Genomic DNA, 25,670 nt, shown 5'->3' on the forward strand with positions numbered 1-25,670 from the left:
CAGACTTTAAAATCCATATCACCACGGATAATTTCCAGTCATGGGGTATCAGACAGGTCCGTCATACTTCGTTATATTCGTCTATTATACGTTCATGAAAAGCCTTATCAATGTTTCGTAAGGCTTGTTAGGTAATACTGTCTTCACCTGCGGCAGTGCGGTGCTTGGAGAGACTGAACGCGTGGCGCAGCTCCTCGAGAGCGAAGTCTGCTTCGTCCATCTGGCAGGCAGGACCATAGCAAGAAGTTATGGTACTCTGAATTGTCAGATATAAAAGGTTCCCGCTTGGGATGTCACTTGACATAGAAGAGACGAAAAGGACTGCAAATGCTTCTGCAAGAATTTTCGGTGACCAGCCGGTCACTATGCACAATGCTGCCGTTGGATTCTTCGAGACTTCGGGAGTGCGGAGAGCCTTAAGCATGCCCCATACACTTCCAAACCCACTTGCAGAATGCAACAAACTACATAGGGCTGCCGAGCTCTTGCGACGAAGTTGCTTATTATACCGGCATAAGGCTGCATCAAGGCGACTATACAGCGTCCAGTCGGTGTTTCTTATAGAGTCTTGTGCTCGCCTGTAAGCGCGGCGTCGACAAGCGCGGAGCCTCAAAAGCCCAAGATCGCGGTTGGGTTTATCTGTGTTCCGCAGTCGTCATACCGTCGCTTGTTGTAGGCAATCACTCACCAGCTTGAACAGACTATCACGTGATGGTGCCTCTGAAATCAGCTGACGAAAGTTTTCCCAGTTGTCACTGTTTAGTTGGCAGACTGGAGGCTCGAATTATGTTGTGGCACCAACCAAATGGGTACGAGATCTCAGCCCCATGAGTCAGCTTCGCATGGCCAGGCCAGGGGCATTTCTCTAGTTGATATCGCAAGATCGAGAGTCATCTCAAGAAATGTGCGTCCACGCGTGTGTGTGCAAGTATGTGCTTGTGTTCTTCCGTGATCTTTCACTTTGGCCCACTGCTGAGAAACCACGCTCCTAATCAGAAAAACAGACCAGTGGTGAATTTACAAGGGTGAAGTCTTCGACGTCAGCAGACCAGCGCAAACTTATGCCTTGCTCCCCCGCTCACATCAGATAGGGGGGACAGAAGAGAGATAGCAAGGGGCATGGACAAATCTTATGACTTCTACTTCCGACGACATGAGACAAAATAAAGTTAGGCACCTACTATATAGATATGCCGTAAACGTCGTTGCCGCCATCGCCATGTCATCGTCTTGTTGTCATCACACACACGGTCGCGTCCCCGACAAGATTGCCTCGCACGGGTATGTTGTGCTGTTTGCGGAAGCCTAAACGAGGCTAGATAGCGAACTACACACAAAATGCTTCAACTAACATTGATTCCCACAGTGCGTAGGTACATAACATTTACTACTTACATTTGATGGTGTACGTTTATTTGACAAAATAAAGTGGTCAGCTCACCATGAGGTTCCACGGAATGGTTCGCATAGCTGACTACTATGTCCTGTTCTTTAAAAAAGAAAATCCAGTGTTGTTGGTCGCAAAGCAATAACTGCTCATTTCAACTGAATCAGTGAGCAGTTACTGTTCTACGTCCTTGGAAGGGCCAGCTTCGGTGCTTGAGTGTCGAAGCAAGGATGACCGTGGACGTGTTTGCTGTCGGAACTGTACACGTATTCACACTGTCTTTTGCGTATTAGCGGAATACCACAACATATACGGAGGTACCTGGATGGGTGGCGATATCTGGTGGCCTTTTATTAAACCGTAACGCGCTACTCTTCAATAATTATTTAAAGAGTATCGCTTGTCTTTGTCTTTTCTACCCGTGTGAGTTGTATTTTTGTTTACACTAATATTTCTCACCAGCAATAACTCTTGAATTGATTGGATCAAACACAGATTGACAAGCGGAGTGCTACGCCGCTGTCCACGGCTTTACGTCCATACACTAAGGAAGAGCAGCGCCAGTTTGCAATAAAAATTGTGCAGTAACCATCGACAATGATTGTCAGTGTAAGAGAATATCCCGAACGAACGAACGAACGAACGAACGAACGAACGAACGAACGAACGAACGAACGAACGAACGAACGAACGAACGAACGAACGAACGAACGAACGAATGAGCGAAGGAAGGAAGGAAGGAAGGAAGGAAGGACGGAAGGAAGGAAGGAAGGAAGGAAGGAAGGAAGGAAGGAAGGAAGGAAGGAAGGAAGGAAGGAAGGAAGGAAGGAAGGAAGGAGCGAGGGAAAACTTTCCTTGACGAGTCAGACCACCGACCAACCATGAAAACGGGCTATAGAGGCAAGCAAAGCTATTCGCTTTAAAAGCTTTCGCAGTTTCATTCGACTCTTTACCAACATGGTCACCATCATCAGTGCTATCCCAAGCAAATATCTAGAAGGATCGCACCGCAACCTTGGTTCTCCACAAGAAAAGTAGAAATATTGTTACGTGTGAAAGGACACAGACGAAAGAGGCTATTTACAGGCTATTTACACAGACGCCAGAGAGCCAGGCCCACAATCGCTCGCACCAAGAGCACAGACACACTTCGTCGTCTTTCGCGCGGCGGCTCGTCTCTTCAACATCTTTCGATGTTATCGTAATACTACCCCCCCGGCGGCAAAAGCGCCGTCACGGTGCTGTTAAATATCCAAGGTGCTTGGAGAGGTGTAGGGTTTGAGCCGGGCGACGTGGACAATATCACTGGTGGTCACAGCGGAGGACGTAGTGGGCGTGGCTAGAACGATTTCGTAGGTGACATCGGTCACTTGGCGGAGCACGCGATATGGGCCTGTGTAACAGGAGAGCAGTTTTTCACAAAGGCCAACTTTACGCGATGGTGACCAAAGCAACACGAGGGTGCCGGGCGCAAAATGCACATCACGGTGACGGAGGTCGTAGCGTTGTTTCTGTTTTTCTTGAGACACTTGCAGACGAGCACGCGCAAGTTGGCGAGCATGGTCAGCACGGGCGATTGCATCACAGCCATAATCGCTAGTTGAAGCTGTGGGGAACGGGAGCACAGTGTCTAGTGGTAGCGTCGGTTCTCGGCCATACAATAGGTAAAACGGGGAAAAGCCAGCAGTTTCGAGACGGGAAGAGTTGTATGCAAAGGTAATGTAAGGTAGAGCGAGGTCCCAGTCACGGTGGTCGGCGGAAACGTACTTCGATAGCATGTCTGTAAGCGTGCGGTTCAAACGCTCAGTGAGGCCGTTCGTTTGTGGGTGGTAGGAGGTGGTAATTTTGTGCTGTATGGAGCAGGCACGCATGATGTCGTCAATGACTTTGGACAAGAACGTACGGCCACGGTCGGTGAGCATTTGACGCGGAGCACCATGCATCAAAATGATATCGTAGAGGAGGAAGTCCGCGACGTCAGTAGCGCAACTGGTCGGAAGAGCGCGTGTTACGGCGTAGCGGGTCGCGTAGTCCGCAGCGACGGCTATCCACTTGTTTCCTGATGTAGATTCCGGAAAGGGGCCGAGAAGGTCTAAGCCAACACGATGAAAGGGCTCGGCAGGGATGTCGAGTGGCTGCAGGTAACCAGCGGGGAGCTGGGAAGGCTTTTTGCGTCGTTGGCAAAGTTCACAAGCAGCGACGTAACGCCGTACGGAACGGGCAAGGCCCGGCCAGAAAAAACGGCGACGTACTCGGTCATAGGTTCGAGAGACGCCGAGGTGTCCTGCCGTTGGGGCGTCGTGAAGCTCTTCTAGAACGGTTGAGCGGAGGTGTTTAGGGACTACAAGTAGGAACTCGGAGCCGTCCGGATGAAGGTTACGACGGTATAGAGTACCGTCGCGGATTACGAAGAGGCATAGAGTAGTATCGGCCGGAGAGTGTTCCAAACGGTCGATGAGTGCTCTGGTGTAGGCATCACGACGTTGCTCGTCGGCGAAATGAAGGAGCTGGGATACTGAGAAAACGGAAGCAGCACTGTCAGTATTGGAGAAGTCAGAGTCGTCAACAGGGTAACGCGACAAGCTGTCAGCGTCTTGGTGCAGGCGGCCAGACTTGTACACCACGGAATATGAAAATTCTTGTAGCCTCAAAGCCCATCGACCAAGCCGGCCTGTAGGATCTTTGAGCGATGAGAGCCAGCAGAGAGCATGATGGTCAGTGACGACAGAGAAAGGGCGACCGTAAAGGTAAGGGCGGAACTTCGCAACTGCCCAGACGACAGCAAGGCATTCTCTTTCCGTAATGGAATAGTTGCGCTCCGATGGTGATAGGAGGCGGCTTGCGTAAGCAATAACGCGATCCTGGCCACGCTGACGCTGGGCTAAGACGGCACCTACACCATGACCGCTGGCATCTGTACGCAATTCTGTAGGGGCATCAGGGTCGAAGTGGGCGAGAATGGGCGGTGAGGTGAGAAGAGTGACGAGACGAGAGAAGGCGGTGGCTTCTGAAGTACCCCACGAAAATTGTACGCCTTTCTTCAAAAGATTAGTGAGGGGTCTAGCAATTGCCGCGAAATCCTGAACAAAACGACGAAAGTACGAGCATAGCCCAACAAAACTGCGAACGTCTGCGGCTGTCTTCGGAACCGGAAAGTCTCGGACGGCGCGAGTTTTGTCGGGATCAGGCTGCACTCCGGAAGCGTCGACGAGATGGCCCAGAACAGTAATTTTGCGGCGGCGAAAACGACATTTGGACGAGTTGAGTTGCAGCTTCGCCTTTCGAAATACATCAAGTATAGCTGTTAGACGCTCAAGGTGAGAATCGAACGTTGGCGAGAAGACGATGACGTCGTCGAGGTAACAGAGACACGTGGACCATTTAAAACCTTGGAGCAAGGAGTCCATCATACGCTCAAAGGTGGCCGGGGCATTGCATAATCCAAACGGCATTACTTTAAATTGGTATAGGCCATCAGGTGTTACGAACGCGGTTTTTTCTCTGTCCATGTCGTCGACAGCAATCTGCCAGTATCCAGAGCGAAGATCAATAGAAGAGAAATAGCTGGAACCGTGAAGGCAGTCAAGGGCGTCGTCGATTCGTGGGAGCGGGTAGACGTCCTTCTTAGTAATTTTGTTCAAATGGCGGTAGTCTACACAGAAGCGCCACGTGCCGTCCTTCTTCTTAACCAACACCACAGGTGACGCCCAGGGACTCGAAGAAGGCTCAATGATGTCTTTATCTAGCATTTTGGTCACTTCATTTTGAATTACTCGGCGTTCCGACGCAGAAACGCGATATGGTCGTCGGTGAATAGGCGTAGCATCGCCAGTAGGAATCCGATGCTTGACCGCGAGCGTCTGGCCTAAAGGGCGATCGTCGAAGTCGAAAATATCTCTGTAGGCCGATAACACTTTGGAAAGGTCTTCAGCCTGAGTAGAGGACAGGTCCGCCGCAACCATTTTCTTTATGTTGGGATCGGCGCCCGAGGCTGGCGCGAGGGGCACGCCAAGCTCGGAAGAACCATCGGCTGATAAAGCTGCCACTTGATGGTCGCCGAGGCAGTCAACGTTGGCAAGGCAAATACCTTGCGGGAGAATTTGTTTTGCCAATCCAAAGTTGAAGATAGGCATGCGAGTGCAGTTATTAGTAATGGTAAGAATACTGTGAGGCACGGTGACGTCATACTGTAGTGGAATGTCGGGCAGAGGAGTGACGAGGTACTCGCCATCAGGAACAGGTGGGGAAGACAACAGTTCAATATAGGCTATTGACTTTGGTGGTAGGCGAATAAAGCCTTTGGGGCGTAAGCGGCACTGGGGTTCATCAGGAGGTTCTGCGAGAATCGGCAACTCAAGGCGAAGGGTGCTGGCAGAGCAGTCAATAAGAGCAGAATGTGCAGAAAGAAAATCGAGTCCGAGAATTAGGTCGTGGGGGCAATGAGCAAGCACGGTGAAGAGGACAGGAGTGTGGCGGCCGGCGATGCTGACACGTGCCGTACACATGCCGACGATAGGGACAGTAGCGCCATCCGCGACGCGGACGACGCGTGCCGACGCTGGGGTGAGGAGCTTTCTGAGTCGTCGTCGGAAGGCAGCATTCATAATGGAAATATGGGCCCCTGTATCGATCAGTGCAGTGACAGGATAGCCGTCGACGTCAACGTCAAGAAGGTTTTGGTTCGTAGGCAACGTGAGCAGAGGATTTGAGGGCAGGGTCGACAACGCAGCTTCACCTCCAGAAGCTGCAGTGTCTAGTTTTCCGGCGGCATCCGGGAGGTGATAGGCGGCGACGAAAATCGACGGGGTTGGGGCGAACGAGACTGGTGGCGTCGAGGTGAGGGCGAGCGGCTGTAGCGACGGTTCGGAGCAGGGGCATCAGCGACAGTGGGTTCCTGGCGGGAGGCATAGGGAACAGAAGGTCCGAAGGTGCGGGGATAAGCGGTGGCGTATGTCCGAGGAGGAGGTGGCCATCGGTTGCGGCAGTGACGAGCGACGTGGCCGATGCGACAGCAGTGGAAGCAGATCGGCCTGTCATCAGGGGTACGCCATTCGGACGGGTTGCGGCGAGATGTGGCAGAAAGGGACTGCCGAGGGCGAGGAGGGCCACTAGAGAACTGGGGAACGCTAGGTTGAGACGTTGAACACACGGAGTTCAGACCCATGTTTTCAAATTCCTGTCTGACGACGGCCTGAATCATCGCAATCGTGGTAGCTGGCGGATCAGGAGGCGTCGTGGAGAAAGCTGAGGAACAGGCAGCCTCGAGCTCGTGACGAACAATTCGGGTTACGTCGTCACAGGTGGTGGCCTGACGCGGTCGACCCTCACATGTCGACGTAGCAGCAGTGTTGGGTAGCCGCGTGATGTGGGGTGTGATACGGCGGCTCTTAGCGTGTTCAAGGCGACGGCATTCTTTTATGATGGCGTCGACAGTCGAGACGTTGCCGAAAACAAGCAAATTGAAAGCGTCGTCGGCAATGCCTTTTAGCACATGGGCCACTTTATCTGCTTCGGACATATTATCGTCAGTTTTGCGGCATAGAGCCAAGACGTCGAGGATGTATGAAACATACGGCTCTGTAGAGGTCTGCACACGAGACGCAAGAGCCTTCCTCGCGGCAACCTTGCGCCCAAGAGGGTCGCCGAACAGTTCCCGAAGCTGTTCTTTGAAAGTGTCCCAACTGGTGAACTCGTCGTCATGCGTTTGGTGCCACACGCGTGGGGTGCCGCCGAGATAAAAGATGACATTGGCGAGCATAATGGTTGGGTCCCACCTGTTATTAGCACTGGCGTGTTCATAGAGCTTGATCCACTCGTCAACATCCTGTCCCTCCAGGCCAGAGAACACACCAGGGTCGCGATGTTGGGCAACCGTGACGATAGGCGTAGTCGGGCGAGCCGAAGCCGTTGCAGAGGCGGTCTCGTCACCGGGGGGCATGGTGACAAGCTCGATGTACCGACCACTTCGGAGTTCCGTGGTGAGGACGGGGATCGCTAACCTCCACCAGAATGTTACGTGTGAAAGGACACAGACGAAAGAGGCTATTTACAGGCTATTTACACAGAAGCCAGAGAGCCAGGCCCACAATCGCTCGCACCAAGAGCACAGACACACTTCGTCGTCTTTCGCGCGGCGGCTCGTCTCTTCAACATCTTTCGATGTTATCGTAATAATATACCTATCAAGAAAGGGGTCAGCCAAGGAGACACAATCTCTCCAATGCTATTCACTTCATGCACAGAAGTATTGACGCTCTTAGACTGGGAAGGCTTAGGAGTGGGGATCAACGGCGAATATCTCAGCAACCTTAGGTTTGCAGATGACATTGTCCTATCAGCAACAATGGGGACGAATTACAGCAAATGATTGAGGACCTTAACCGAGCATGTTAGAGTGGAGTTGAACATTAATATGCAGAATACAAACATAATGTTCAATAGCATGGCAAGGGAACAAGAATTGAGGATCGCCTGTCAGCCTCTGGAGTCTGTAAAGGAGTACGTTTATCTAGGTCAATTACTCACAGGGGACCCTGATGATGAGAAGGAAATTTACAGAATAATAAAATTGGTTTGGAGTGCATACGGCAGGCATTGCCAAATCCTGACAGGGAGTTTACCCCTGTAGCTGAAAAAAAAAGTGTACAATCATTGCATTCTACCAGTGCTAACATATGGGGCAGAAACTTTGAGGTTAACAAATAAGCTCGAGAACAAGTTAAGGACCGCACAAAGAGCGGTGGAACGAAAAATGTTAGGCCTAACGTTAAGAGACAGGAAGAGAGCGGTGTGGATCTGAGAACAAACGGGGATAGCCGATATTCTAGTCGACATTATGCGAAAAAAATGGAGCTGGGCAGGCCATGCAATGCGTAGGATGGATAACCGGTGGACCATTAGAGTTACAGAATGGATACCAAGAGAAGGGAAGCGCAGTCGAGGACGGCAGAAAACTATGTGGGGGATCAAGTTAAGAAATTTGCAGGCGCAAGTTGGAATCGGCTAGCGCAAGACAGGGGTAATTGGAGATCGCAAATCTGGAGCCCTCGCCTACGGCGTGCCTCATAATGAGAACTGGTTTTGGCACGTAAAGCCCCAGGAAGAAGAATTGGAGATCACAGGGAGAGGCCTTCGTCCTGCAGTGGACATAAATATAGGCGGATGATGATGATGATTCTGCTCACACGGTGCCATAGAGCAGAATACGTCAAGCAATATACCGCGTGCGATCAGACACAGAACCAGGCACGCCAACAACTGCATCCAACGCATTATAAAGAGCTCTCGAGAGTCGGAAAAGTCTTCTTTCCGATATGTCACACGTCATGCCAGACTCCGCGTTGTATATACCTTGTTACTTGCTTCAAGTGGGTATCAAGTGCATGCAAACCACTCATGCGATGTTCGACTTGTCATACTCCCAACAGGATCTGATACCGGTGTCTCACGGGCACTTTCGATTACGACTGAGACGGACCAGGATTGATTGCAATCTAAGGTTCCCTGTGTGACCTGGTGCAGATCCCCACACGTTCAAAACATTTTCGGGAATCGGAGCAGTCAAATCTCCGTCATGTCATCGGAATGATGGCAGAGTTTTGATGAGTGACCTTTTCTCATTTAATCTATGCACCTTCGAGCTAGAAGTTATGATTCTTACGTGTGGATGAAAGGTGTGCTCACAAATAGTGGAGACGATCATTGCATCGGACCTTCGTGCCTCTTTCAGCTGATGCCGTACGCTGTTCAAGACCTGCTGCGTGACTACCCCGGACTCAGCGGACTCCTCGTGGCAGCGGTGCTCAGTGGCTCCCTCAGGTGAGCGTCCGAAGCATCCGCGTCGACTTGCGTTCGCACTGATTCGAATTATTCTGGGCAAAAATCATTCCTTTAACTACCGTACTTATGCGAGAGCTAAACACACGAGAGAACAGATCCTTATGGAAGCAAAGAAGGCAAGAAAGCATGCAGTGACCACGCTCAATGCAGGGCGGAACAGCTGAAGAGGGTCTTTGTTCTGCCGTACAGACAGTATCGAGCTGGTGACCTTACTGTGAGCAGTTCGAGAATTCTCGCTAGCGCCCTACTTTCAGTCTTTCTTTCTCTCTGTCCAGTGAGCAGCAATAGAAAATTTGGCTGTGGATTTGACGTAGACCGTCAAATGTCATACATATTCTAATCAGAAGTTCGCCCTATTGGCCTGGTCTGGAGAGAAACTAGAAATGGACTTGAGAGGCAGGTAGCATATCGTTTTCCTGAGTGAGTCAAAGTAATCATAAAGGGCTACTACAAATTCTGCGTCGTTTTCAGGAATCGCCCTGTTTAGGTACGTTTTCAGTATAACTTCGTTTTAGTGCGACGTTCTAGTTCGAATTATACGGTGCTTTTTTTTTCGAAATCTGCCTCCCAGCACACTTTCGTCGGGTTACAACGCCCTGGCAGCCGTGACCTGGGATGACTTCGTTCGGCCCAGGGTCAACATCAGTGAAGGCGCCACGCTCCGGCTCACGAAGGCAATGGGTGAGCCTTAAATGCAAATCTCTTGGCGCTTAAATTGTGAATTAACAGTTTTAGTGCAGCTGAAGCCTCGACATTTCAGCCGCAGCCTATGGCCTTCTCTCCATATCCATCGCCTTTCTGGCTGGTACCATGGAATCTATTATGCAGGTGAATCACGCCTCTTATCCCCATTATTTTTTTTCCCTGGCTGGCGCATGCAAACGCAAAACAAGAAAGGCTTCTGCGAGGTAAATAAATACGCGTAAAGAGAAGCAAGAAAGGACGCCGCCGCGTCTATGACTTCAATGTTAACTCACAATGTAGCTTCAGGTGAGAGTCTTACCCCCGTCTTCTAGAACGTTCCTTCACTTAAAACCTCTATTCGATAAATTTGACGGCGGCGCCGCCTTTTGATAGAAGTGGTCACTGCTCTACATTGCCACTCCGCGGCAATTCTTGACAAGCGTATACTATAGTGTCGTCTTCAGTCGAGGGGCGGCACTGTGCTCAATTCAGCAGTCGCGATAACTAAGAGACAATTAGACTATTTGGTGGAAGTAAAGCAGGGAATGAATGCATGAATGAATGAAAAACTTTATTTCACGAGCTTTTCAGCTCATGCGCCGGATGGAAGTGGTTCCCACTTCACGGGAATCCATATGCTGCTCTCGCCGCCTGGCCCCTGGTTACGAGCCAAAGCTGGTCTTCCAGGGCGGGGCTGGACAGCAAGATCTTCCATCGCTCTCTAAGGGGTTGTATGGGTAGGGAGATCACGTTGGGGTTAGGATTGGTGAGGAGTGGTGGGTGTTGGTTAAATTTACATTCTGCAATCATGTGTTGCAGTGTACCTGGCTCGTGACACACGGGGCATTCTTGCCCGTACTGGCTCGGGTACATGCGGTTTACTAATCGGGGGTGGGGAAACGACTCTGTCTGGATCTGCCTATATGTTGTCTGCTGCTCCCTCTTTAACGTGAGGTGTGGCTCGGGGAAGCTCTGTCTCCCGTTTCTGTAATATTCCACTATGTCTTTGTACGTGACCAGTGGTTGGCTCTTTGCGTCCTCCTCTTCCCTCTCCGCGGCTGCGGCTCGGTGTGATAGCGCTCGGGCCTGCTGGTGGGCAAACTGATTGCCCTCCACTGCGGAGTGGGCCGGAACCCAGATTAATTCTATCTCCTCCCCTTTCGGGGGTTCCTTGCCTTTGAGCGCCCGAAGCACCAACCGGGACACCCAGCCCGACTGGAAGCTCCTATACGCTTGTTGCGAGTCTGTGACCACTCTGGTCCTGCCTTGTGTAGTGAGGGCCAGGGCAATTGCCAGCTCTTCTGCTTCGTCGACATCGTTTGTTTTTACCGTCGCGCAAGTTAGCAGCTTTTCTGTGGTTGTCACCGTTACGGTCGCCCAGCTTTTTTCCTCTGTCTTGGGAGGCGTCTGTGAAGATTACCCCCTTCTGCCCAGCCAGCAGCCTGTTGTAAGCTTTTGCTCTGGCCTCCCGTCTACCGCTGTGGTGTGCTGGGCTCATGTTTTTGGGGAGTGGTTTTACCTTGATTGCTTCTAGCCAGACGTCTGGTAGTTGTCCTCGCTCCGTCGGTCTCGTCTCCTCCCAGCCGATCTTCTTCAGGACTCTTCTGCCGGCCTTCGTTTGACTTAGGCGATGCTTCTGGCTGGAGAGGTGGCCCTCGATCAGTTCGTCTACCGTGTTATGCAGGCCCAACCTCATGAGTTTGTCCGTGGAGGCACTTATCGGGACTCCGATGGCTTGCTTGATTGCTTTTCGGATTATCACGTCAATCTGGTTCCTTTCGACCGTGCTCAGCAGGAGATACGGTGCCACGTACGTAATTCGGGAAATCACGAAGGCCTGTACGAGCCTCAGGGTGTCGTTCTCTTTCATTCCTCTGCGTCTCCTCGCCACTCTGCGGAGCATGTGCAGTACTTGCTCCGTCGTGTGCTTTAGCTTTCTCACAGACGCTTCCGCCTTGTTGTTTGCTTGTATCACCAGTCCCAGGATCTCGACACTGGGGCCCGGCAAAATGTCTTCTCCGTCTAGCACCACTTTAATATCTTCCTTGAGTCTTTTCAGCGCCCGTTGTCGTACTACCACCAGTTCCGACTTCTGTGGCGAGCATCTTAGGCCGCATTCCTTGGCATATTTGTCCACCACTTCCGCCGCCGTCTGCAGCGTGCCTTGCATCCATCCGTGGGATCCAGCCTTCGTCGTCCAGAGCGAGACGTCGTCGGCGTAGAGCGCGTGCCCCAAGCCTTCAATCGCTTCGAGCGCCTTGGGCAGGTGCAGGAGTGCCATGTTGAACAACAGGGGCGAAAGGACCGAGCCTTGAGGGGTCCCCCTACTGCCCAACTCGATAAGCGGGGAAGTGATTGATAGAACTGAAGTCATCGCAATTAAGTGTAGGCAATGGTACAGAATAGTGATAGATGTTTTAAATATGAAAGTTAGGATCGAGATCACATAGACAAAATGCAAGATAGCGATATATGAAGTAAAACCTGTATAAATCAAGCAGGCTAGGGAAGTAGTTGTCCCCGCCCCATTCAAAGGGGATGCCAGTAAATGTCATCGCCATCATTATTATCATGATCATCACGGTGTGGAGGAAGAGCTTCGAGTAAACGATTATTTGAGAACATGGGGGTTAGCCACACTTAGTTCCATTACTCTTATGCACTTTCTGCAAGCTGGCCTCGAGTCATTATTTAAATATATTATTCTCTCTCTCTTACCCGCCGTAGTAGCTCATTGGATAGCGAACTGCGCTACTGAGCTCGAGGTCACAGTTTCGATACCGGACACGGAGGCCGTATTCCGATAAGGGTGGAATGCAAAAACGAGCGTGTACTGTGCATTTGGTGCAAGCGAAAGAGCCCCAGGTGGTAAAAGTTAATCCTAAGTTCCCCACTACAGGGTCCCTCATGATCATATCGTCATTTTGACACGTAGCACCGCAGAATTTATTTCATTATGTATATCTCCTAATATCACCACTAAGCCTCCCCGTTGCCAGGCTCTGAAATGCGGGCTGGCTCAGCGTATCGCGCGAGGGGGTGTGCGATACGGCGCGAAGCTAGAAGACGTTCGGGGATATAAGCCCACCTCCAATTTAATTGAGCGCACACCTTTCCCTATTCTTAGGACTGTAGAGCCGGAAAAGGGAAGTACTGCTCAGATGTGTTACTTGCCCGAATATGAGCATCCTGCTACACTTTGACCGCCGCAGCTAGGAAAAAAGATGGATAGTTAGACTCGAGAATTCACGGTACGAAGTGCTCAAAGGCAGAAAAAGCAGAACAGGCCCGTGGCCAAGGCGCCATAAAGCTTTACCTGCTCTTCAACGGCATTTTCATCGTCACAGGCTGCATCGTCCCTGGTGGGAGCCCTGTCTGGTCCTCTTCTGGCCATGTTCGTCCTGGGCATCTTTTTTCCATGCTGCAAAAAGAAGGTGAGAATGGAAGTACGAGGCATTCGTAGCCCCATTATCGTGGTGCCGTCTTTCCGAAGCTAGAACGATTACAACTGCACATCGACTCGCGTTAACCTCTATGTCTGCTCCGGGACGAATGGATGTGTATATACAATAACCACGTGACACAATAACACCATCAGCTGTGATCCGTCTTCTTTCCCCCTACGCAAAGTAGCAGGCCAAAGTGTACAAGTCCAGGCCGACCGCTTAGTATTTCCTCTAATAAATTACCTCTCTCTCTCTTTATGTCTGTTCGAAACCAGCTCCCCCGATTGCATCGGCTGCATACTTTTTTTTCTTTTTTTTCATGCTTCAGAGTGAGCAACAAACCCCAGCTTTCAGTCCAAGGACCGAGTGCAGACTCATAAACCAGAGAGAGAGAGAGAGAGAGATGCTGAAATTAACAAGAATTTGGAGATATCCGCCTGGCGTGCTACTTTACAGGCGCAGGGTGATAATTATGGTACACAGATCAATCGCACAAACAACACTTAATAACGCTAAAGCAATTCGCAAAGGCCCTGCAGACCTGAGACTTGTTTAGCCGTCCGTGAAAGTTGTCGCAGTTTCACCTGAAAGGCGAAGCATCAATTGCGGTAGCAAATTTGTAGAGAGCTATACGGAGTAATGATAGTAGCTTTATCAGCTGTATAAACTTGGACATGCAGCAGCACCGGCAGCACGCACTCTTTTCGACGCCGTCGGCGTTTTGCCCGCGTTCGCACAAAATGCGTGCGGCGTTGGTGACTGTTGCCGGAGCCTCTGATATAAATAGGCACTTGGTGCCGCAGCTAAACGTCGCCTCCCTTCCCTCCCCCCCCCCCCCCCCCCCACCGCCTTTCGCGCGTCGGAAGAAGGCGCGTTTGCTCTACATATATGGTGATTGTAAAGGAGGAAAGAGACGCCTACTTCTGCAGCCTTTAAGGGAGCACGGCGCAAAACGCGCGTTTGTTCTCCGCCGTGGGTTCACTCCCCGTGAAAGCACGCGTCCCTCGCTCCCTTTCACTCGCACATACAGCGTTCGATGATGATGATGATGATACGTGGTTCTTGAGGGAAAGGGAAAGGTTGGCGCAGAAGATAGCGCCAACCTTTCCCTTTCCCTCAAGAACCACTTATCATCATCATCATCATCATCGGCGACGATTTCATCTCCAAATGACGTCATACGGAACCTCACGGCGACGGCGATGGCGACGCCGACGGCAGAAATCTGCTTTGGAGTGTCCATATAATTGCTATCGCAATAAAAAAACCAGAAGCGCTTTCGTAACTTACAACCTGTGGGTGGTGGTTCCCGACAGCCTAGGATATCTCTCAGCTCTACGCTGGCATCGCGCTGCATGTGGGAACGATCTCCAACAGTAATGGAAAGGTCACCCACACTTTTGCATTATACTGGCAGTGAATTGAATGAATCAATCAATTAGGATTTATTAATATTAGAAAAAATAGAGTACAAAAAATATACAGGAGGAGGTCAAAAACTGTAATGGGACCTCCTGGTAATTGAAGTGGCTGGTAATGGACCCTCCAGACACGAATGTCAGGATACGTATATTTTCCTGCCTATCTTCATCGTTTTTCCTCACAACCTTCGTGTTCTCCTCGTCTTCTCCCATATACGCAGAGTAGCAGACAGACTAGAGGAGCTTTACCGAAGGCCGACCATGTCCTTTTTTAAATTTATTTTCTTCTCTCCCTGGCTCGATGAAAAGTCTGCTAATGTTTTCAGATCAGGGTGGTTGGTAAACCTTAATCCTGGCCACCAAGGGGCACGTAGTGGGGATCTCCAACATGACATCCAAGAGGCAAATACGTTCTGCGAAAGCCCGCAAGGTGAACGAAAGTTCATACTTGAAAGAAAGCTGCGCAGTTGAAGAAAGATTTGCTCGGGTCCAGGATTCCCAGACCAAGACAAAATTTTCTTCAAATGCGAAGCTTTCCTTTCGAGAAACCCGTATGGGTTTCCTTTGTATCTTCGTGCTACAGTTGGATGAGTGACAATTATTTTTTCTTGCATTAAGTTTCGAGTGTTTATTGCATAAAACAGCATTTTCCTCAAGAAGTTAACTAGAACGCCTATGCGTTTCGTCGGAGACCTTGAAAATTAATATCTCGAGACTGGTTCAGTCCTGAGAATTCGTTCCAAGTGGACAGGCCTTGCAAACTCAGCGGCTATAATTCGTAGATTGAAAGATGAGCCGTAAAATAATTAATTACAACGTTAATTAGCGTAATTATTTTAATTATTCAATTGGGCGTTTTGATTTCTCGTGGAAGTAATGGCCGCCTCATCGAGTAGTTTAGATCAAGGATTAAAATTGTGCTATCTGCCACAGGCAGTTTTTTTTAAATTTGATGCAGCTAAAATGAAACAACCTGTATATTCATCATCATCATCTCGTCAGCCAATATTTTATGTCCACTGCAGGACGAAGGCCTCTCCCTGCGATCTCCAATTACCCCTGTCTTGCGCTAGCCTATTCCAACTTGCGCCTGCAAATTTCCTAACTTCATCATCCCATCTGGTTTTCTGCCGACCTCGACTGCGCTTCCCTTCTCTTGGTATCCATTCTGTAACCCTAATGGTCCACCGGTTATCCATCCTACGCATTAGATGGCCTGCCCAGCTCCATTTCTTGCGCTTAATGCCAACTAGAATATCGGCTATCCCCGTTTGTTCTCTGATCCACATCGCTCTCTTCCTGTCTCTTAACGTTACGTCTAACATTTTTCGTTCCATCGCCCTTTGTGCGGTCCTTAACTTGTTCTCGAGCTTCTTTGTTAACCTCCAAGTTTCTGCCCCATATGGTAGCACCGGTAGAATGCAATGATTGTACACTTTTCTTTTCAGCGACAGTGGTAAGCCTGTATATTACTGTGGAGTAAAAACCGCTCTACAAAAAGAGCCATATGAGTTCTTTCAGAAGTCACATAACATGGTGTGGATCAAATGTCGCTGGTCGTCAAAGCGGGGACAGCTGCAGAGAAGGTGGACTCCTCACACCCGCAACTGCCGCGCGAATTTGTGTCACTCATCCCATGTGGAAAACAAATAGATCACGTGCATTCAAAATCATTCACCGTGGAAAAAATGTGCATGGTGTTTCGACCACACGACTCACAATTCCAGAAAGCGATGCGTGCATTGACGTAGCTCCTGAAGTAGACAGGTCTTGGTGAGCGACAACAGTATCGATGTGCACTTTCGGACGAAGCATCACCATAGGCGTTTTCTCGTCTTTCTTTCTTTCTTTTCATCCTTTAAGCCTCTTTACCTGCATAGGGTAGCAAACTGGACATGTGTTCGGTCGAGCGTTCCTTCACTTTTCTCGCCCTATCTCGTAGCATGGTTCAGTTGCAGCAGCTGTCAAATCACACTTGGGAATTATGGACAGAAGCTGCACACAGCGGCGCGCCGAACATAAGCCCAAGCATTATGCAGGGTGCCATTACGGGGATCCTGGCGGCACTGGCCACGTCTTGGTGGCTTTCCTTAGGCTCCATCGTGAATCCGCGCGAGGCGGACGACTTGCCCACGTCCACCGCCGGATGCGCTGACTTCAACCAGACCATCACGGCAGGCTCGTACGACCCGCCACCTATACCGAGGTAAGCGCCTGGCAGTGGATGCGTTGAGCTCGTTGCGACCATCTATCTATCTATCTATCTATCTATCTATCTATCTATCTATCTATCTATCTATCTATCTATATATCTATCTATCTATCTATCTATCTATCTATCTAGCCAGAAAAAGGCAAGCTCTCAAAAGCGTTATACGGCTGCTATTCGCAATGTTGCTCAATTTCCTAGGATCGCTGCACTTTACACCACATTCCCGATTGGTGGGAATGGGGAACATGGAAGGGGCTATGTGTGACGAAAGTTTAATGTTTCTGCGTACATTTCATCATACCCATCAGGAGTAGTGTGCTACGCCAGGCAAACCTCCTCAGGATTGATTAAAGAGCCCCCTCTCCCCATCCTCTTTCTCTGAATATTGAGACGTGTACTTATTTATCCTTTTACGAGTACTGGGGACTGTATGGCACTCTCTAACTTAATGTTATCGCTTAAGCGCAAGACGCGCCTGCATGATTTGGAACTTACTCGAATGTTATCGTTGATTCTATCTGTTTATGTTCTCGCCGCACTTTGAGTAATCAGATCGTACGCTCGACACGAATTGTGTAGTGCTTTCTGGAAGGCACGCGGGCCCCAGCGATTACTCTGGAACCTTCGATGACTCACGTATAAAAGCCGACGCGGTTGACCCGCAGATCCGACTTCGACAATCGCCGACTGTGCTCGCCGCTATCGTTGTAATTCCAGCGTCACTCGCTCTTGTATGCACAGGTTCGGACAAAAAAGGTTATTTTCCCGATTCACAGTTTTGTTACTGTATTCATCACCGACACTACAACGTGACAATACTTTTTTTTCGGGTGTTATAAGGCTCGAGTCTTCGCTAGTTATCCTCGGTGTACTGAGAGTGGTATCGACATCATATTGGATGTATATGGGCGCACGGTATGTCTTATCCGCGCTCAAATTTTAACGCGTGTGGGTCAATTACGGCTGTGTACAAGCACTATACACACGTTACACTCATATGTCCCGAGATATCTAAATGTGACTCCCAGTTTAAATCTGCACTGAGTAGGGCCTGCGTCACGAGTCATACGCGGGCAACGTTTTAAAGGACGTAATTTAGTTACAGGCCGGTTAAACTGTTAATGCTACTGCTCGAAGGAAGCAGCTACGCTACGAAGGAAGCAACAACTCATTTGGCAAGGTCACACAAGTCCTCCGAACGTTTTTCTTTCAGTCAGAGCCGTCGGCACTGGCACCACGTTGTCCTTTGAAGCCGTCTTTGGCTTACAAGTTAACGGAGGGAACATGTACGAGGATAAAAAAGAACGACCTTGAAATGTAAACTAAAAACGTTTAAATGGTAGCCCTAAATTCCTTGCTATTTTGTATATATAATATGCACATAGGCATGAACCAGAACAATGGACGTCTTCCCATTCGCAGTGGCGCGTTCTCCAAGCAGCTCCGGTGTACTACACTCCTCTAAAGTCATTAAGTGTACTCCAAGTGGGGTGACGTCCAATTCTCTGACGTTTTTCGCTGCATCGAGCACAAATTTCGCCGACGTTTTAGAGCGTAAGCCTTGGTGATGGCAATGATTTCAATCCAATTTGTCGCACACTTTACTTTTAAAAGCTGGAAACTGCTGCAATCTATTTTTCTCTGCGACAGCTGACCGCTTTAACGCGCGTTAAAAGCGTCAAAGCCACAAGTAATATTTCGAAAATTTCAAGTTCGACCACAGCTAATTACCTCGATGATTTCCCATACTTCACTGTCTTTTGGGTTTACGTGGTCGTAATTAATAAAAATCGAGGGACACAAATACAAAGAACGTCGTTAACGTGTATTCGTATGTCTTCTTTTTTCTTTCTGATTGTGTCCTTTTCTTCTCACCTTTCCATCGCTCTTTGGCCACGGCACTTGCGCAAACAAAGCCACATACATCATCATCATCATCATCATCATCATCATCATCATCATCATCATCATCATCATCATCATCTCACCTTTCCTGTCTGCTCACACGCAGTGGAATATTCCGGTTCTACCACATCTCCTTCGTCTGGATCGTCACCGTCGGCTTCACGACGCACATGGCGGTTTCGCTGCTCGTAAGCCTCGTCTTCGGTGAGTACGAGACAGGACCACCCTCGCATTGCATAAAATACTGGCAGGTTTTCAGCACTGTCACCATGTGCAGCAATACGTCGTTCCCATCACACTTCGCTTTGAAAATGCCCTGGGAAGATCTTTTCTTTTCATGGGTAGACTGTTCCCACTCATTAAATTAGCGCTACGTTTTTTCAACATTTTTATTTGTAGTGGTGTTCTGTTTGTTGTGGTGGAGTATCTGTCGCCTCTGTCAAAGCGCCACGTCTGAGCAACGGTTAATGTATGCGACGGCGGTGTCCAGGCGTACGACGAAAGAAAATGGTTGTTTGGTCATTAGCGATGGTCAGTCGAAAGAACTAACTTCGCTCATTGACTGACTAGGCAAACGTCTGGTCATTGCCTAGGCTGCGATCGTCAAGTGGAACACGCAGCTCGCGGTCTCGGCTGCGGAAGGTTGTGGGTTCGATTCTCTACGCCGCCAGGCACCCACTGGTTCAAATGGGCACAAGCGTGCCCCGGCCTGACGTTCGGCTTCTTTCAGAGGTGATACGCTTGGGAAAGGAGCCTGCGCCCTGAATTCCCGTCGAACCCCTCGTGAGCACAGAAAAAAAAAGTGATGTTTGGGCCGCTCCCATGGCGGTCATTTCCCATGTGTCGTCCCAAGCACCTATTGAGGTAGGGAAGCCTTCGGGTTGAGGACAAACAACCCTTTCCAAACGTTGAGGTCCCATAATGGCCGAACACCAGGCCGGGAGCGCGCTAGTACCTATTTTACCGGTATATAGGTACCCGGTGGAAGCACTTGCCTCCCACAGCCATGGCGGATGCTCTTCAACAAGGCCGTCTATGGTTGGACAAGAAGCGTCTAGAGACCACTCCTGAAATCTTTATTAGGCCCTCTTTCGAGATAACAACCCCCTCGAGAGCCGAGCACCAGGCCAGGGAACATCTCGACCCATTAGAAAATACCGGTGGGTTCCTGGCGGCACCGGGATTTGAACTCGGTGCCACCCGCAGACGAGGTGGATGCTCTACCTCTAGGCCACCGCTGCGGTGCCAATAGTGCAGCGGGCTTCCGCTGAACTATTACGTCAAAACACTTGCTTTTGCTTCGAGTTGTTGATAAATTCGACTTCGCCCTTCCATCGGCTAGCCGCCTGGTTAGCTCAGATGGTAGAGCGGCTGCCCCGGAAAGGCAGTGGTCCCGGGTTCGAGTCCCAGACCAGGACGAATTTTTCTTCAACTGCGAGGCTTTTCTTTCGAGGAACCCGTATGGGTTTCCTTTGTAGCGATTGCTACAATTGGGTGGATGTCTCGATCTGCCTTTAAGGGTAGTTCAAGGGCGCGTTACAGGTCCCCGAGCCAACAGGGGTATGCGCCATTGAGCTTGGAACCTTTCTGCACAATCACCAGGATCGCCCACATGACAGGGGTATGTGCGATTGAGCTTGGACCCTTTCTGCACTATCACCATGATCGGCCCACATGACAGGGGTATGTGCGATTGAGCTTGGACCCTTTCTGTACAATCACCAGTATCGGCCCACTTTTCAGCGTGATACCACCACCGCCGAGCCTATATAGCTTCGTTTAAAAACCAGCTGCTCTCAGATCTGCACAGGTGGTCGGCACGCGTTCTTGCGCACGTGCCCCTGTTCCCGCATTGGTCGTCGTCGTCGTCTGCTTCCAGAGCTGGCTTCGTTGCCGCTAATCATTCCAGCGTAGAATTTCACTTCTCTTTTGTCGTCGTAATGGGGAGGCCGCGTTTATGGAGGTATGAGCCTATCCCTCTTTCCCCTTACCCACCCGAGAGAACTGGGACGCTGCCCTGCTCTACCTAGAGAACCAAAGAGCTCTCGTGGCTAGGGCCCGAGCTGCGACGGAAGTCATACCGGGGCCCCTCCCAGAATTTGTAAAGAGCTGGCCCTTAAGGCCAGTCCCCACTGTCTCCTGTTGATAGCCTTCAATAAATGTTTTCCGCCACCACCACCATTGCTGAATGGGGTATGAGCCATTCATTGTCTTACGCAACGGACAGATTTAATTTTGAAGCAATTTCATGGAAATTCATCCAGAATGATGGATTTCGGAAAGTGCTAGTCGTCGACGTGCCGATTCTAGCGTGAGGGCTGCCGAAGCCCAGGCGAAACGTTAGCGAAGAGCCGCGGACCCCGGGTTCAGGGAGCGCGATGTTGAGGTCAAACCTCAGCGTCGTCTTGCCCTCCAGGAACCCGTCAACGGGGGTGCCCGCCTCGGCAACGCAAGCGCCAACTTCCCCAGTGCGACGGCCAGGTTTCAATGCGAGTTTCTCAACCGGAACTTCGGTGCCAGCTGCAGTGCGTGTGACCGGTTGTGGTTCGAGCACAACGTGGTACTCGTCAGTGCAATTCGTTCGAAGAAACGCCGAATAAACACACGACAAGCTTCGCTTACCCCCATTTCCTCGACAGGGGAGGGGCTACAGGAGGAGGAACATACTTTTATTTAAACCAGCAGTTTAGTTGGCTGGGCCTAGGGCTCCCACGTGGGGACATCGAGGTCTTGCCTCTTCGCCGCCTCGCAGGCTTGCTGGGTAGCCCAGAGTTGGTCGTCGAGTTGGGAGCTGCGCAGGGCGGCGTGCCATCTCGACGAGAGGGTCACGGTATTATTTGTCGGATATTGGTTTTTACATTCCCATAGCATGTGGGGAAGTGATGCTGCCTCAGTCTTACAGATCTTGCAAATGTTACTAGGGTCGGTGTCCGGGTAGATCCTGTGGTAACGTGTTAGTGAGGGGTACGTGTTTGTCTGTAACAGGCGAAGGGTAGTTGCCTGTGCTCTGTTTAGCTTGTGATGAGGGATGGGGAAGGTTCTTCTGTTGAAATAGAATAATTTCGTGAGGTCGTTGTAGCTGGTTCCGCGGGTGCACCTGCGCTGTCTCCGGCACGGTTGACAAGGCCTCGTGCTACGGAGTGAGCGACCTCGTTGAGGTTGGTGAGGTGCGGATGTACGTCGCCAGCGTGCGCTGGGAACCAGACGAGAGTGATTTGCTTTTCAAGTGAGTGAGGGGCTTGGTTTATTATGCGTAGCGCTTGTTTTGAAATACGACCTTTGATGTAATTGCTGATTGCCGTGCGGGAATCGCTCACAATAGTATGGCAGTCCGGATCAAGGGTGGCCAGGGCGATGGCCACTTCCTCGGCCGTCTCGGCGTTTTGGGTTACGATGCTGGAGGCATGTTTGAGTGAGCCGCTTACTGTGGTAGCCGCGGCGAAGCGGTGCCCGTCTTGATATTCAGCTGCGTCGACGAAGGTGACGCCCGTGGTGTCGCCATAGGCTTTATTGAGGGAGGCAGCCCTTGCTGCCTCCCCCATTAGGGAGGGGCTATATTTTTTTTGTATACACGGATGCTACCGAAATATGTGCCTTATAAACAAGCTTCGCTTCAAAGAGACGGTGCAAGATACAGTTATGAGGCCTACGGAGTTCGGTCGTCACAGGTCTGACGACTGAATACTATAGGTTTGCACAATTACAGCTTGCACCGTGTTTTTAAGTCGATTTTATTTTTCGTTGAATAGCTAGCGCTACTGTTTGCTGGGATGCCTTGTATGCACACACGATATGAAAGCAATATCCTATACATATGCACAAGCACTAGCACTGGTCAGCACTTAGTATGCTCTCCCCACAACGAGCTACCCTGGATATGCCAGTTGCTTCTGCGAGAGTGATATTTAAGTCTACTTAATGTATTCAGCATCACAGGGGACCCTGATCATGTGAAAGAAATTTACAGAAGAATAAAATTAGGTTCGAGTGCATACGGCAGGCATTACCAAATCCTGACTGGGAGCTTACCACTGTCGTTGAAAAGAAAAGTGTACAATCATTGCATTCTACCGGTGCTAACATATGAGGCAGAAACTTGGAGGTTAACAAATAAGCCCGAGAACAAGTTAAAGACCTCACAAAGAGCGATGGAACGAAGAATATTAGGTGTAACGTTAAGAGACAGGAAGAGAGCTGTGTGGATCAGAGAGCAAACTGGGATCGCCGATATTCTAGTTGACATTAAGAGGGAAAAATGGAGCTGAGCAGACCATGTAATGCGTAGGATGGATAACCTGTGGACTATTAGAGTTACAGAATGGATACCAAGAGAAGGTAAGCGCAGTCGAAGACGCCAAAAAACTAGACGGGGAGATAACATTGGGAAATTTGCAGGTCGAAATTGGAATCAGATAGCGCAAGACAGAAGTAATTGGAGATCGCAGGGAGAGGCCTTCGTCATGCAGTGGACATAAATATAGGCTGATGATGATGCTGAATGCATTCAGCAGCTTTACGTGCAAAGTGGGTCGATTCGACTGTCACACTCCTATTCTGATCTCTTTCTTTGGACAGCGTACACACGTCGGCAAATATTGGCGAGCACTCACGAACACGGCACCGCGCAGGTACATGCGCTTGCTCATTTTTGTTCAGAGGCAAAAGTGTACTCTGTTAGCTCCCGGAGCGTTCGTCGTCTCTGCGTCGTGACTTTTTGCGTTGTTCTGGGTAATTTTGACAGCATGAAATCTTTAGCGTGTCTAATAATATAAATACAGGAGCTTTAATTATTATTATATTATTATTATTATTATTATTATTATTATTATTATTATTATTATTATTATTATTATTATTATTATTATTATTATTATCATTATTATTATTACTGCATCCCAGCTCCATCGGAATAATTCCGCCGTGGTCAGTGATCGAAACCGTGACCTCGCGCTCGGTAGCAGGGCGTCATAGCCATTAAAGCCATCACGGTGGGTTGGTGTGCACGACAAATCGGTTTCTTTATATTGTTATAGTGGACGTGAATCGCTTATTCCCGTCCTATGACTATTTCACGAGTTTTCGGTGTTGTTGTTGCTCTAAGGTGCTCTACTGTTGAGCACTAGGTCTCGGGTTCAGTGCCCGGACGCAGCGACCGCATTTCCATGGAGACGGGACGCAAAAAACGCCCGTGTATACGCAGACTCAGATTCAGGTCGTAACTAATCCTCAGCCCACCGCTGTTCAGCGTATCTCATATATAGCCACGATAATGATTTGGTACGTTCAACTCCACTATTGAATGAATTAACTCTGGCTGTTGTTATTTTTAACGGCTTCTAAAGCAAAGTATTGTCGTAGCCCTTTTTTTTTCTAACTTCCCGATTTGGCGTGGCTGCTGGCTGCCGGCTGCTGCTGGTTTGCACGGTATCACGACGGATATGCATGTGGACGTATCAGGGTGTTTTCAAAAATTTTTAAAGGTTGCCTGTAGAAGATAGCACAATTATACTTCATGAGCTGGTATACTCGAAGAGGCGGACGTTACTAACACAAAAAATGTAACTGCATAATCGACTAATTAAAATTTTAACTAATTACCTAATGGCCCATATTGCAACTTACAAATTCGAGCAGTGGAGTTCGCCAGGCGGATACACTTGAAACGAATTCTCGGGATGACACCAGTTTCGAGATATTAATTCCCGAACTTGGGGATAAATGCATTGGCGTACCGGTTACGTTTGCGCTTCAATGCATAAAAGGACGTTTTGTTAAGAAAGTAATTAGAAAGTCAGGGGATTACCAAAATTCGTTGCTGGGCTAGTTGGTTTGTACTAATAAATGAATAATAGTAAGCGCAGTTTCAAGACGGGACAGGAGAAGACACCGACTAACGGCTTGTCCCGTGTGTCGGTGTCTTGTCCCGTCGTCAAACTGCGCTGACAAGTATTCATTTATTGGAGGGGATTGTTTCAGGGGAATGAAATGCTGCTCCGATGTTCTTTGTTCACGACTACGGTGGCAGTTGTGGCTGCGCGTCTGCGGTAAGGAGCCGCATCCGTGTAAGCTGTGCAGGGTTGACTACCGTATTGCCTGTGTTTGGCCCAGGTCTGGGACTCCCTTCGTTGCGTGTGGTCCACTGGGTGCATGCTGCGAGGTATGGGGGAGGTACGGTGATGTTGCTCCGGATGGCATGGTGTAATCGCACAGTTTGAGGTGAGGCGGCGGGTGGCTGAGCGGGGCAGAGAGCCCCAGGCATGAGAGAATGGACCTGCCCGATTCCGTGACCGCCAACCTTGTTCGCTGGCTGGACAGACGTGCCTCTATCAGTTCCTCGGCCGTAGTGCATACTCCTAGTCGTAAACTTTGTTCAAGCTTATTTCCCCTGTGCGCAGGATCTGCAATTATTGTTTTATTTTTCTTTTCGCAGCGAATTATTACCCATAGACGGCTGTTCATACAAGTGTTATATATGCCACCGTGCAAAAATATTCTGCTAAAATGTCGCAGTATCAATAGATGAACAAATGGGCGATGACAACATTCACAGAAATGTGTACTCACTCCCAGAACGCAACGAGAAGGAAGAGGTGGATCCAAAGTATATCTGCCCATTCGTCCGGCGGTACATGAGCAACTACGTCAGGAAGAGCACTGACAAAGTACTCAAGGAGTCACAGCCAATGATGGTGAGTCACGGTGGACCACAGAATTGATGAGCGCATACGCCTTCGCGTGTATTCTTTTACGAGTTAGCGTCTTGTGTTCAGCACTCG

General features: G+C 49.7%; 1 protein-coding gene, 1 long non-coding RNA gene and 1 pseudogene across 2 annotated transcripts in view; 2 read left to right on the top strand and 1 right to left on the bottom strand.

Moving 5' to 3' along the window:
• LOC125947796 (uncharacterized) overlaps positions 1 to 25,670 on the top strand; it is a 290,580-nt gene that overhangs the window by 172,877 nt on the left and 92,033 nt on the right. The window lies entirely within an intron of this gene.
• Positions 1 to 25,670, bottom strand: part of LOC119461523 (sodium-coupled monocarboxylate transporter 2-like) — a 243,821-nt pseudogene that overhangs the window by 98,374 nt on the left and 119,777 nt on the right.
• The window catches only part of LOC119462244 (sodium-coupled monocarboxylate transporter 1), a 60,029-nt gene that overhangs the window by 31,894 nt on the left and 2,465 nt on the right, over positions 1 to 25,670 (top strand). Inside the window, exons 10-16 of the mRNA XM_049673147.1 lie at positions 9,117 to 9,205; positions 9,798 to 9,907; positions 9,987 to 10,054; positions 13,258 to 13,344; positions 16,817 to 16,983; positions 19,001 to 19,098; positions 25,465 to 25,583. Of these exons, the coding sequence (XP_049529104.1) occupies positions 9,117 to 9,205; positions 9,798 to 9,907; positions 9,987 to 10,054; positions 13,258 to 13,344; positions 16,817 to 16,983; positions 19,001 to 19,098; positions 25,465 to 25,583 (738 nt within the window). The remainder of the gene's footprint in view (positions 1 to 9,116; positions 9,206 to 9,797; positions 9,908 to 9,986; positions 10,055 to 13,257; positions 13,345 to 16,816; positions 16,984 to 19,000; positions 19,099 to 25,464; positions 25,584 to 25,670) is intronic.

The sequence above is a fragment of the Dermacentor silvarum genome, chromosome 8, assembly GCF_013339745.2.
Source record: "Dermacentor silvarum isolate Dsil-2018 chromosome 8, BIME_Dsil_1.4, whole genome shotgun sequence".
NCBI lineage: Eukaryota > Metazoa > Arthropoda > Arachnida > Ixodida > Ixodidae > Dermacentor > Dermacentor silvarum.